This window comes from Phascolarctos cinereus, unplaced genomic scaffold, assembly GCF_003287225.1.
Source record: "Phascolarctos cinereus isolate Bilbo 61053 unplaced genomic scaffold, phaCin_HiC Scaffold_7;HRSCAF=346, whole genome shotgun sequence".
Taxonomy (NCBI): domain Eukaryota; kingdom Metazoa; phylum Chordata; class Mammalia; order Diprotodontia; family Phascolarctidae; genus Phascolarctos; species Phascolarctos cinereus.
Window position 1 is genome coordinate 66,386,732 of NW_027556180.1, and position 12,425 is coordinate 66,399,156.

The 12,425-nt window shown below is 54.8% G+C and overlaps 2 protein-coding genes across 2 annotated transcripts; one reads left to right on the plus strand and one right to left on the minus strand.

Annotated features, from left to right (window-relative positions):
* Positions 1–593: 593 nt before the first annotated feature.
* On the minus strand, positions 594–7,809 carry TMEM198 (transmembrane protein 198). The gene is given in 7 exon segments (XM_021002901.2): positions 594–1,019; positions 1,386–1,481; positions 1,483–1,589; positions 2,567–2,846; positions 2,848–3,143; positions 6,873–7,083; positions 7,719–7,809. Coding segments are annotated over 6 exon segments (1,083 nt in total). The 5' UTR covers positions 7,039–7,083; positions 7,719–7,809; the 3' UTR covers positions 594–881.
* Positions 7,810–8,169: 360 nt separating this feature from the next.
* On the plus strand, positions 8,170–12,274 carry CHPF (chondroitin polymerizing factor). The gene is made up of 4 exons (XM_021002900.2): positions 8,170–8,834; positions 9,551–10,121; positions 10,242–10,424; positions 10,517–12,274. Exons 1-4 carry the CDS (start codon positions 8,533–8,535, stop codon positions 11,774–11,776), a joined length of 2,316 nt encoding a protein of 771 aa, XP_020858559.1. The 5' UTR covers positions 8,170–8,532; the 3' UTR covers positions 11,777–12,274.
* Positions 12,275–12,425: the final 151 nt, after the last annotated feature.

The window sequence follows — 12,425 nt, forward strand, 5'->3', positions numbered from 1 at the left end:
TCCTGGTTCAGGCCTTACAATTTGGCACATTTATAAAAGATGTAAAACAAGAGGAGGAAAAGAAGGAGGAGAGGAGGAGGAGGAGGAGGAGACAAAAGCACGAGGTGTCTGGAGTGAAACAAAAGACACCAGACATGCATCGTGCACAAGCTCCCAAAATCCACCCACCCAATCTCTCCACCCCCAAACCCTCCCCCATTCCCTCCCTCCACTCCACCCCGGGCAATTCCAGAGACCCCTGCCCACCTTCCACCAAACACCAATGGAGCTGGCATCTAGCAGAGGATGAGGAGAGGTGGGGGATGCAGGGCCAAAGGGCATTGCAGCCTCCCCCAAGACAAAAGGGATGCAGCCTGAAGGAAGAGCCTGTGCAGAAAGCAGCCCCAGCCCGTGGTTTGGGGATGAGGTGACAGGGTGGGCCTTTCCCACCAACATAGGCATGCAGGGGGATGGCCCTTAGGACCAAGAACATTGAGAGAGAGAAGGCTGAGTGTCCCCCGAGAAGGAAGCCCTACACACCAGATATCTAAGGCAAGGGGACTGAGGTGTCCCCTTCACTCCCCCCCCCAACATACAAACACACGACTCCTGAGTTCAGCCCCAAAAGCAGATCCTTTTCCTTTGGGGGCTCATATGAGCCAAGTGAGCTCTCTGTAACCCCTAAAGGAGGGGTCTGAGTAGGTTACCCTCAGGCTAGTTGATCTTAGCCCCACCAGGGAGCTCTGATCAGGGGGCCAGCCCTTGGGCAGGGAAAGAAGCCCTGGTCCTGTCCAGTCCATGGAACAAGGACAAAGCTACTCCCCACCCCCAACTGGCAAAGTCAGTGTCTGAAGTGTCCAGAGTCAAGTTTCAAGGTCTCCTCTGACCAGATGAGGGTTGAGCTATACTCGAACAGGGGGTCCTGAGCCAGCTGTCAGTGGCACTGTGGAACCACATTCATAATCCAGGTCTACTGGGGGTGCCACAAAACTACTCAAAGAACTCCCCGTCTGCCGGTCTCGAAAACTCTGGATGTAGCTCTAGGTAAAAGAAATGACAAATCTGAGATTCACCCCTCCAAATCCACACTCTGGAGACCTCCCCATCCATAATCTATTTCCCACAATTCTCACTCCTATGACACTGCCCCTAAAATCCATAGGCCTAAGACCCCACACCCTCACTAACCCCTGAATCTAGGGTCATGAGACCCTGAACTAGCAGGTCCTATGACTTAGAAACCTCTTTTCTGAAGCTATGACCCCTGATGCCAGTGAACAAAATGCCAGATCTCTCTGTGGTGTCCAAAACCTAGGATCAGCCTGACCTAGATGCCACAGTTCTGAACACTCTTCTCACCAAACAAAGCCAAGCCAAGCAGGGATGTCTAGACGAGGGATACTCACAGGAGAGAGCACGTCTCCATTGAAGCGTTTGACGGGCACAGGCCTTCGACGATAGCCAGAATCAGGAGGGCCAGGCTTTGTTGGGGCCCGGGAACCCCCGAGAAGGAGCCCGAGGGGGTCTCTTCCTTCGTCGCTTCTCCTTCCGCTCTTCACGCTGCCGAATTCGCATCAGTTGTACCCTCCGCTGCTGCCGGCTAATCACCACTGACAGGGCAAGAGGTGGAGGGAAAAGTGACCACTGGGCACCCAGGCTCCTCTTAAGTTTCTGAAATCTACCCTTTACCCCTGATTTTTCCCCCTGGATGTATTCCTCAATTCATCTTCCCATTAGAGTCTAATGGAGGTTGCATTGGACTTCTCATTTCAACACCTGGATTCTTGTTCTAGCTCTGACTAGGTACCCAGGTGACCTCAGACAAATGAATTAGCCTCATCTGCAACATGAGAATAATTCACTTTACCTACCTCAGCCGGCTGTCAGGAAGAAAGCGCTTTATTAGCATGGAGAGCACTATTTCTGTCTCTCCTACTTCAAAGAGTCATTAGGAACACATACCCCCCCCCAACCCAGGTCACTTCTCCCCTGGTTTATTCCATCCCTTAATGTCTCTCACTCTCAGTGTGGAGATGTTCTCTACCTTCATCTCTACCCCCCATCCTCTCTCCCGTAATCCCTCCATATTTAGCCCCCCCTTACCAATAGCACCTTAATTTCCTTTATCGGCCACCCCTCCCCTACCCTTTATGTCTGTTCCTGTACCCAATCCTCCTGGGTCCTTCTCAAGTTTTCTATCTCCCCTCTCCCCAATTTGGTGAGAACCTGCCTCCTAACAATGGACTCTAGACCTCCCCCCACCCTCAGGTCTGTAATGGAGGACACTGGATTTGAAGTCAGAGGGCCTAGGTTTGAATCCCAGCTATCTCACTTACTAACCTGTGTGACCTTGGAGAAGCTGTATTCTCTCCCAGGGCCTCAGTTTGCTTCCTTAAAGAGTTGGACCACATGATCTCTAACATCCCTTCTGGCTCTAAATCTTTGATTCTGTGCCATATACCAACCCTTAATGTATAAGTCCCCCTACACCACCCCACTCCTACATTGTTCATCCTTGCTATGAATTCCCTCTGTTTCTTGCCTTGCCTCCAGCACACATTCCGCCACCCCCAGCATGATGTCTCACCTTCTGTGTGCGAGTCCCCCTCGGCTGTAACTCTCCACTGTACCAAGGCGCCCATTAGGCTGAGCAGAGGCCAAATGGCCAGCAGGGCCCAGCTCCGCCAGCAAAGTGGAGGCACTGGGGCAGCCCGGAGCCTCTCTGCAGCATAGTGCCCCAACAGCAACAGTTCTGCAAAGTAGTCAGCAGCCGCTGCAATGAGGGCAGCCCCGGCCACCGCAGTTGCCAGAGTGGTGAATGGCCGAGGCCAGCGTAACGTGAGCAGGGCACACAGCAGACCCCCCCCCCAGTAACAGCCCCAGTGGCCCCCACACAGAGCCTGGCTGGTAGAAGGGGCCAGAGCCCATCAGGGCACCTGCCCCCAGCAGCAGCCCGAGCAGCAGCCCAACCAGGAAGAGCCCCACACTGCGCACCAGCATGGCCACCAGCCCGCACAGCAGGCCAATGCCCAAGGCAATGCCTGCACTTGCCCCAGCATTCAGCTGCGTCTCCAGCACCCGCTCTCGATAGCAGAGCAGGAAGATGACCACTGAGCCGAACAGGAGTCCCGTGAGAAAAAGCACAGCCTTGAAGCAGCGGTAACCTGTAGGGAACATGGGTAGGGGGCAGAGAAGGGGCTAAGACCAAGGTCATGGAGCAGGTCAGAGAGGTAAGGGTCATGGGATGTCAAAAAGATGAGGGTCATCAGGGGTGAGAGACAGGGGATATAGAGATGAGAAACAGATCAGACAGTGAAGATCAAAAGGGTGAAAGAGATGACAGGTCAGAAGGATAGGCTAGTGGGACATCAGAAAAAGGGACTGTGGGGTCAGATAAATAAGGGGAATAGGATTGGAGAGAAGGTCACAGAGAATCCAAGAGATTAAGGTAACTGGAAAAGAAGGAGGGCCAGAGAGTTGGGAAATCTGAGGGCTCATGGAGGTGGTCAGTGGGATATGATATTCAGAAACAGACCCCAGGCAGGAAGGACACTCTTTCTCAGCCATACCTGGGTCCTTAAGTTCCCTTTCCACTTCATACCTTGCCCTTGATTCCTGAGCCACTAAAGTGGACTATGAGTCATCAGTCCTCATCCGGCTTCCAAAACACCTCAGTTGCTCCAAATTCTCCTGGCCTAAATATGAATCTCTGCCTTCCTTCCCCTTTGGTGCTCCCAAGCCAGAGGTTGGATTTTCTTTTTACATAGTGCTTTACTAAACTTTAAGGAGAAAAGGGAAGAAATAAAACGTATTCACAGAGTACCTGTCAAGGTACAGAGCACAGTAATGCTATCCTAATGTTCTCCTACTCCAGTCACAATAGGCTAGTACAGCCTCCTGGGCTACCTAGCCACATGTCCTGGCCTTCTCTCATCACAGGGTCATACGTCCTTCCCCTGGCCTCCCTCAAACTCCTTTTCCAGGTTCCTTCACTCGCAAAGATAGTGCCTCCTCTGATCCTTCCCAGCAACATTAATTTGTTTCATTAACAAGGTTGAATTCACTGACAGTAGGGGCATTTCTTTACATGGAGAGGCCGTAGAGATGACATTATGAAAAGGTGAGAAACCAAGAAATCATGGGGGCCCAGAGAAATGAAGTCATGGGATTCAAAGAAATGAAGGCCATTGCCTGAGGGATGGGGGGAGTGTCCAGAATATCTGAAAGATGGGGTAATGGTAAATCTGAGAGACAGAGTTTATAAGAGGTCAGACAGATAGAAGGTAGAGAGAGGTGAAGGCCATGGGGGTAGGAAGCAGGGAGTTCAGAGCAACAGAAGGAATAAGGGCCAGATATATAGATCTCATAAATGGCCCAAGAGATGGAGCCACGTGGTTGTAGGACATCAGAGAGTGGTCCAGGGAGTCAGAGACATGAAACTCACGGGAGGCTCAAAGAGATGGACATGAGCTGGTCAAAGAGGAAAGTTATAGAGAATTCAGATATAAGGGTTATGGGGGAATCAGAGATGTGAGACATGGGATCAGAAACTAGGACCCTGGGGCCAAAAAAATGGGGGTCATGGGGGTTCATAGAGATGGTGATCAGAGCAAGGAATAATGAGGATACACAAAATGAAGGCCAGGTTGGGGAGCCCTAAAGGTAGTGCCTCCTCTGATCCTTCCCAACAACATTAATTTGTTTCATTAACAAGGTTAAATCCACTGACAGTAGGGGCTTTGTGTATGTTTGGAGTGGTGGTATATTCTGTTTCTGAGGTGATAGAAAAAAAATTGTTAATTCTTTAGGAGCATCAAGGAGCTGTGGAAAGAGGGCTGGATTTGCAGTCAGAGAATCTGAGTTCAAATTTCACCTCTGCTACTTCCTACCAGTGCAACCTTGGGCTTAACCTCTCTTGCCTTCAGTTTCTATATTTTTAATTGGGGTGGGGGTAGGGGGGAAAGGGGAATGAACTAAATTACCTTTAAGATCTCTTCCAGCTCCAAATCTATATTCCAATGACTTTGATGCAGTTTTATGTTTGGCAGAAGGAAGATAAATGATTACACAGCAAAAAGTTTGGGACCCTGAAAGTCCATCCTGGTAGATGAATTCTAAGTCAGTGGAGAGGGTTCTGCTGGCATGAAAGGTCATTCTTTTGGGCAGATGAGACCATAAGGGATCCAGACATTCTAAAACTAGATGAAATTATATATCAAGCTAGCCCCAGTAAACTGGCTAGGTAGAATAGCTTACCATCTAGTACCATCCAGGTTAGAACTGAATAGTTTGGGGTTTGGTTTTTTTTTACCCTAGTATATTCTTGGCAGCTAGGTGGTGCAGAGCACTGGATAGAGCACTGAATCTGGAGTCCTGGAAGACCTGAGTTTAAATCTAACCTCAGATCCTTACTAGCTGTGTGATCCTAGGCAAGTCACTTAACCCCTGTTTGCCTCAGTTTCCTCAACTGTAAAATAATCTGGAGAAGGAAATGGCAAACCACTCCAGTATTTTTGCCAAGAAAACCCCAAATGGGGTCATAAAGAGTTGGACACAACCTAAACAACTGGAAACAACAACAACAGGGTATATTCTTGATTTGCATATGCTTTTCCCCTTGTAAATAAATCTAGAAATTGACTCTTGCTGTCTCTACTTTGTGCCAGCAGGGGTTAGAAAGGAAAGGGAAAGTAGATACCAGAATTGGGCACCCAATTTATGGTTGTAACTGCAAAAGAAGGGAGAAATAGTCATTAAAGCTTAGGTGCAGCAACTCTCAGGGCGTAAGGAGTTAGGCAGGATTGGGAACCAGGAAGGCTAAGGAAGCGTGGTGCCTTGAGTTGTGGTTTAGTAATCTGGTAAATTTAGAAAGTAATGAAAAATAAAAACCCTAGGCTCAAAAGCAAAGGTACCCTATACTGGTCCAAATAAGTCAATATCCCTAGAAGCTAATTGAATTCAGCAAAATCTAAGAGCTAGGTCTGGATCCACTGATAAAGTGGTCAAAGATCAAGAATCAAGAGATTGCAAACCAGGAAACACTGGGATTTTTTGGACTTGGAGTAGGAATATTTGGATGAAATGTCAGAGTTTAAGGGACACAGGGAACCCAACATATGGAAATTGCATAGATGTCAGTCTTAGAGTTGGAAACTACCTTAGGAGTCATTTAATCCAACCTATTCATTTTATAGATGAGGAAACTGAGGTCCAGAGAGATTCAATAGGTAGTCAAGGTAGGTATCACTCTGGTAAGGTGTCTTGTGTCACCTGGAAGCAGGTGATGTTGAGGCCCTTAGAACACAATTTGGAATGCAAATATGTACCATTCAAGGTGAGGAGTAGACATTTCTGGATTTGGGGTCAGGGAAAATGGAAGAAGGGTAGGGGGAGAGATAGTCTGGATTGCCATCTCCTAGGTCATCTATAATTTGCCCAGCATCCTTAGAAGTGGCAACCTGGCCAAGCTCATAAATACTCCCCTAGATTGGGCAACATCTCATAGCCCCATTACAACTCTATCATAAAAGATTCAGTCACATAGTCTATAAAAGGGATAGATTCACAGAAGGGAAGGAGGAGGCGGCATACACAAGAAGCAGCCTTGGTTTTGGCTTCCTAGATTCAGCTACCCTTAGAACTGGAAGATGCAGAGAGATTTCACCAACCCTGTCCCCTGCTCTAGCTCTGAACTCAACCACCAAAGTCCCCACTGTCCCTCTCTTTCCAGTACCACACAGAGACATCAGGAAATACCAGGGGGCGGGGTGTGAGGAAAGGAATGAGAGGTTAAGATGATGGTTTAGGGAAGGGTCTTTAGGATCCTAAGAAAAGGGGTCTGGGTGGAGGGATTGTCCATATGAGCTGGGGTTCCGCAGGGATATGGGCCTCACCAAAGAAGCAGTAGACAACACCGAAGAGGCAGCACATAGTGCAGACGAGGGAGGGCAGCGCCTGGTACCTCCGCTCCAGGGGCTGCTCACAGGGGACACCCCAGAGAGGTTCATCTGGCTCAGGGGGCAGCAGCTGGAACCGTAGTGTCTCCACAGTGCCGGACATGATGCCAAGGAGGGAAGAGATGTGGGGTCACCCACCCGGGGCAGCCTGGCAGAGAGGGAAGTGGGGTCACAGAAGTCTGGTGTCACCAGGATGGGATCCAGGATTGAGAACTGTAGGGGAAAGACTAGGGAGGCTTTCTAAAAGGACTCAGTGGAACATTCTCAATTACAGTAAGGGCACTTAAGCCCACCACTTAGGACCAAAGGAGAGGCACACTAGTTCTCCAGCTCCAAAGCCATTATAACCCCAGGGGTAGGAGTGGAGAGGAGAGAAGCCTACTAGTGCTGAAAGGGCCAGAGAGAGACGAAGGGAAATGAAGAAAGTCCTGTGTCTGGAGGGACTGGAAACAGAGAGACCGAGAGACATGGGGTGAAGGGTGAGGGGGACAGAAAGTAAGGAGTGTAGGAGATTCAAGGGACTTAGGTTAGAGGGTCCGGGCTGTAGATAAAGAGGACCAGGGGCTGAAATAATAGTGGGAAGTGGGAAGGTTGGGGAAGAAGGGACCTAGGGCAGAGGGGTCGAGTGCGGAGGGGCCTAAAGCTGGGGAGGAGGAGTAGGAGACTCGAGGCAGGGCCGGGAAGTTCCGGAGCGGGGAGGGGGTCCTCGGAGAGCGGGTTGGTAGGGACGCCAGGTGGAGAAAACAGTGCTTTGTGGAGAGGCAGGGGCGGAAGGGCTGGTACCTGCACAGCACTGCCGCTGCTCCGCCGGCTCTTTGCTTGGGTCCCGCTCAGGCCCCGTGGCTCCCGTGGGCTCGGGCTGCGGCTGCAGCTCCAGCTCCAGCTCCAGCTCGGGCTCAGGCAGGCCCGGCGCCACGGCCCCATGCCCAGCAGCCCGCCCGAGGCCTCTTGGTGCTGATGGACAGCTCCGGTCTCTGCTCCTGACGTCACTCTGGGCGCACCACCCAGGCGGAGGAGTGCTGCTCCTGACGTCACCACCCTGCACGCACCGTCCGCTCCGGGAGAGGGGACGGACTTGGCAGGGGCCGGCCCCCGAGCACAGAAACGGGGGCACTTCCGGGCGGAGGAGGGGGCGGGGGTCGGCGGTCCTCTGTCCCGCCCCGCTGCCCGCCCCCCGCTGGAGCGGGAGCGCTTGGCTCCACCCCCGGGGCGGGGCCGTACCAGTGACACGTCGGACGGCGGCGGCGACTGCGGCCGGTCGGGGAGGCGCTGGACCTGCCTGCTACCCCGCGGCTCGGGTCTGAGCGAGTCGGAGTCGAGACGGATTGCGGCGGCGGGCTCTGGCCCACGGAGGAGGATCGCGCCGTCGCGGCGTTCCCGCCCCCCTGCTCCCCGGCCCCGAGCCCGCCCCCATCCCCGCGCCCCTGCTCCTGCTCCCGCCCCGCACCGAGCAACCCCTGCTGAGAGCCCCCCGGCGGGGCACCCCCCGCCGAGCGCGCCCCCTCCCCAGCGGGGTACACACCTCCCCCTCCCTGGGTCGGGGACTGGGCCGGGCTGGGGCTGAGCCGGAGCTGAGTCGGTCTCTGGGGCCGGGGCCATGCGGGCTTCGCTGTTGCTGTCGGTGCTGCGGCCCGCGGGGCCCGTGGCCGTGGGCATTTCTCTGGGCTTCACCCTGAGCCTGCTCAGCGTTACCTGGGTGGAAGAGCCCTGCGGCCCCGGCCCGCCCCGCCCCGGGGACCCCGACCTGCCCCTCCGCGGTTACACCAACGCAGCCCGCCGGCCCAACTCGCTGCAGAGCAGCCCGGATCGCGAGCGGCCCGAGGACACTGAGAGTTGGGAACCCCGCGTGGTGCCCTACCGCCCCACGCACTCTAGCCAGATCCCCAAGAAAGCAGTCAGGTAGGGGACACCTCTCCCTCCGTCCTGCCCCGCTCTCCACCCAGCCCCAAGACAAGCCAGCAGCCTCGCCACCCCCCATCCCTCAACAAAAACAGCCAGACCTGGGGATCAGGCCAGGCCAGCGGAGACTGGAGAGGGAGCCGCGGAGGGGGACTGCGGGAGCTGGATCCAGCCTGGGCAGGAAGGGGCCGGCCTGGGCCAGGAAGTCTTTAGTCCCCAATGACTTCCTATGGCCCTGCATCCCTAAGGACTGGTGGGGCCCTGCCGGGAGGTGAGGGCCATCCAGTCCCTGCTGCCAAAAGTCACCTTCCTTCCTTTCCTAGGGCTCTGGAGGTACTCCTTGCCCTGGAGTTTTCTTATTCCATTGATTAGTCTGGTTAGAGGTACAGCTCAGACACTTGGGAGCTGGATAATCCCAGGCAAATCAAGATCTCTCTGAACCTTTGTAAAACAGATAGCAGTACCTCTGGCATAGCGGATGGAGGGCCAGCCTTGGAGTCAGGAAGATTTATGTTCAGATCCCCCTTCTGACTCATACTTCACCTCCCACACCACAGGCACATCTCTACAACACATTAACTACAGTGGCTAAGACTACAAAGTACAGTGGGGTGGCACTGGTGGAGGGAGTTCCCACATGGGGAGTTCCATCCACCAAGGAATTCACAGGTCAGTACTGGGAGTTGTCATTGTGATCCCACCTCCCTCTTCCCTAGGACTCGATACATCAGCACAGAGCTGGGCATCAGGCAGAGGCTGCTGGTGGCTGTGCTCACCACCCAGGATACCCTGCCCTCGCTGGGTGTGGCAGTGAACCGGACACTTGGACATTGGCTGGAGCAGGTGGTGTTCCTCACTGGCAGAAAGAGCCGCAGGGAGCCCCCCGGCATGTCAGTGGTGGCGCTGGGGGAGGCGAGGCCTATTGGGCAGCTGCACCTGGCCCTTCAGCACCTCTTGGAGAAGTATGGGGAAGATTTTGACTGGTTCTTCCTGGTGCCAGATACCACCTATACAGAGGCTCACAGGCTAGCCCGGCTGGCTGGTCACCTCAGCCTGGCCACAGCCTCCCACCTTTACCTGGGCCGGCCCCAAGAATTCATCGGAGAACCCACCCCAAGTCGATACTGCCACAGTGGCTTCGGGGTGCTGTTATCCCGAATGCTCCTGCAGCAACTACAGCCACACTTGGAGAGCTGCCGAAATGATATTGTCAGCTCTCGGCCTGATGAATGGCTGGGCCGCTGTATCTTTGATGCCACTGGGGTCAGCTGTACAGGCGAGCACCAGGTGGGGAGTTGGGCAGGAGGGCCTTCAGGAAGGGGAGGGGGGTGGAGCATGGACAGCCAGGGCTGGGGATAGAGTGAGAGAAATGGTCCCCCTTACTCCTTCCCCTGTCCCCGGCCCCAGGGCGTGCACTATAACTACCTGGAACTGGGCAGTGCAGGGGAGGCGGTGCAGGAGGGGGATCCCCACTTCCAGAGTGCCCTGACTGCCCACCCCATAAGGGATCCCGTGCAAATGTACAAGCTGCACAAGGCGTTCACACGAGCTGAGCTGGAGCGCACCTATCAGGAGATCCAGGAGCTGCAGGTGAGGGCCCAGAGGCCATGGGTTAAGAGTGAGTGGGAGGGAGAAGGGATTGTGATAACCTGCCTGTGATGCCCTAATCTTTCCTCACCCAGTTGGAGATCCAGAACACAAGCCTGCTGTCTGTGGATGGGGAACAGGAGGCATCCTGGCCATTAGGCATCCCAGCCCCATTCCGTCCATCCTCTCGATTCGAGGTGCTGAGCTGGGACTACTTTACGGAGAAGCATGTCTTCTCCTGCGCAGATGGGGCTCCCAGTTGCCCTCTGCGAGGAGCTGACCAAGATGACTTGGCCGATGTGCTGGGGGCTGCCCTCGAAGAGCTAAACCGTCGCTACCATCCTGCTCTTCAGCTTCGGAAGCAACAGCTGCTCAACGGTTACCGCCGCTTTGACCCCACCCGGGGCATGGAGTACACGCTGGACCTGGAACTGGAGGCGCTGACCCCAGAGGGGGCCCGCCGGCACCTCACCCGCCGAGTCCAGCTCCTGAGGCCGCTAAGCCGGGTGGAAATCCTGCCGGTGCCCTATGTTACCGAGGCGTCCCGCCTCACCGTGCTGCTGCCCCTGGCGGCAGCTGACATCGACCTGGCGCCCCACTTCCTGGAGGCCTTCGCTGCCGCCGCTCTGGAGCCAGGAGACACTGCAGTGGCACTGACCCTGCTCCTGCTCTACGAACCGCAGCAAGCCCAACACGTGACCTACGCCGACGTCTTCGCACCGGTAAAGAGCCGTGTGGCCGAGCTGGAACGACGCTACCCTGGCTCGCAAGTGCCCTGGCTCAGCGTGCAGACGGCAGCCCCGTCGCCCCTTCGCCTGCTGGACCTGCTCTCCAAGAAGCACTCTCTAGACACGCTCTTCTTGCTGTCTGGGCCGGCCACAGTCCTCACTTCTGATTTCCTGAACCGATGCCGGATGCACGCAATTGCTGGCTGGCAGGCCTTCTTCCCCATGCACTTCCAAGCCTTCCATCCTGCCGTGGCCCCCCCACAGGGCCCGGGGCCCCCTGAGCTGGGCCGGGACACGGGTCACTTTGACCGCCACGTGGCCAGCGAAGCCTGCTTCTACAACTCTGACTATGTGGCGGCCCGAGGGCAGCTGGCAAAGGCTTGGGAGCAGGAAGAGGAGCTTCTGGAGGGCGTGGAGCTGTATGAACTGTTCCTGAAGTTCTCCAGCCTGCACGTGCTGCGGGCCGTGGAGCCTGCGCTGCTGCAGCCTTACCGACACCAGCCCTGCGGGGCTCAGCTCAGTGAGAGCCTCTACCACCACTGCCGCCAGAGCGTCCTGGAGGGCCTGGGCTCCCGAGCTCAGCTAGCCATGCTGCTCTTTGAGCAAGAGCAAGGGAACAGCACCTGACTTGTCTGGAGCCTCGGTTTCCCGAGTCCACCGGGAGCACAGAAGACCCTCCCTGCCCTTCCTAATCAGAGCTGTTCTGCCTCCAGCCCTGGGCGCCTAGCTTTGGAGGGGAACCTCTAGCCTCAGGGTTTGGAAGGAGCCAGCAGCAGACTGGCTGATTTGCAGGCAGGAGGGTGTTCTCTGATCTGGGTATTTGGAGGAGAGGCTAGAGCCCTCCCAACTCACCTTGCCCGGCTGCTCCCAATATTTGGGCCATGGCCTTTTAAGTATTTATGCAGAAAAGTCTGCTTGACGCCAGCACCTCTCCTCCCATGGGGGGCCCAGCATAGGAGGAGTGGAGAGCTGTAGATGAAAGTCTGGATAGAGTCACTCCCTGCTATGAGGGTCTGGTTACAAATAGAGTTTAATGGGTGGTCAAGAGGAGTACCTAGAACCTAAAATCCCCCCCATCCCCTGATGAAGCTGATTGCCTTTAATAAACCAGCTGAACTTATAGAAGTGAGCTCTGATTATTATTCTTCAGTTCTCTGGGGACCTCACTGTCCTCCAACCAGGGTCTATATTCCACTTTCATCTCGAGAGTCCCCACAGCCCATAACCATTCATGTCTGCATATGTATATTGACTGCTGAGATGCACGCGCACACAC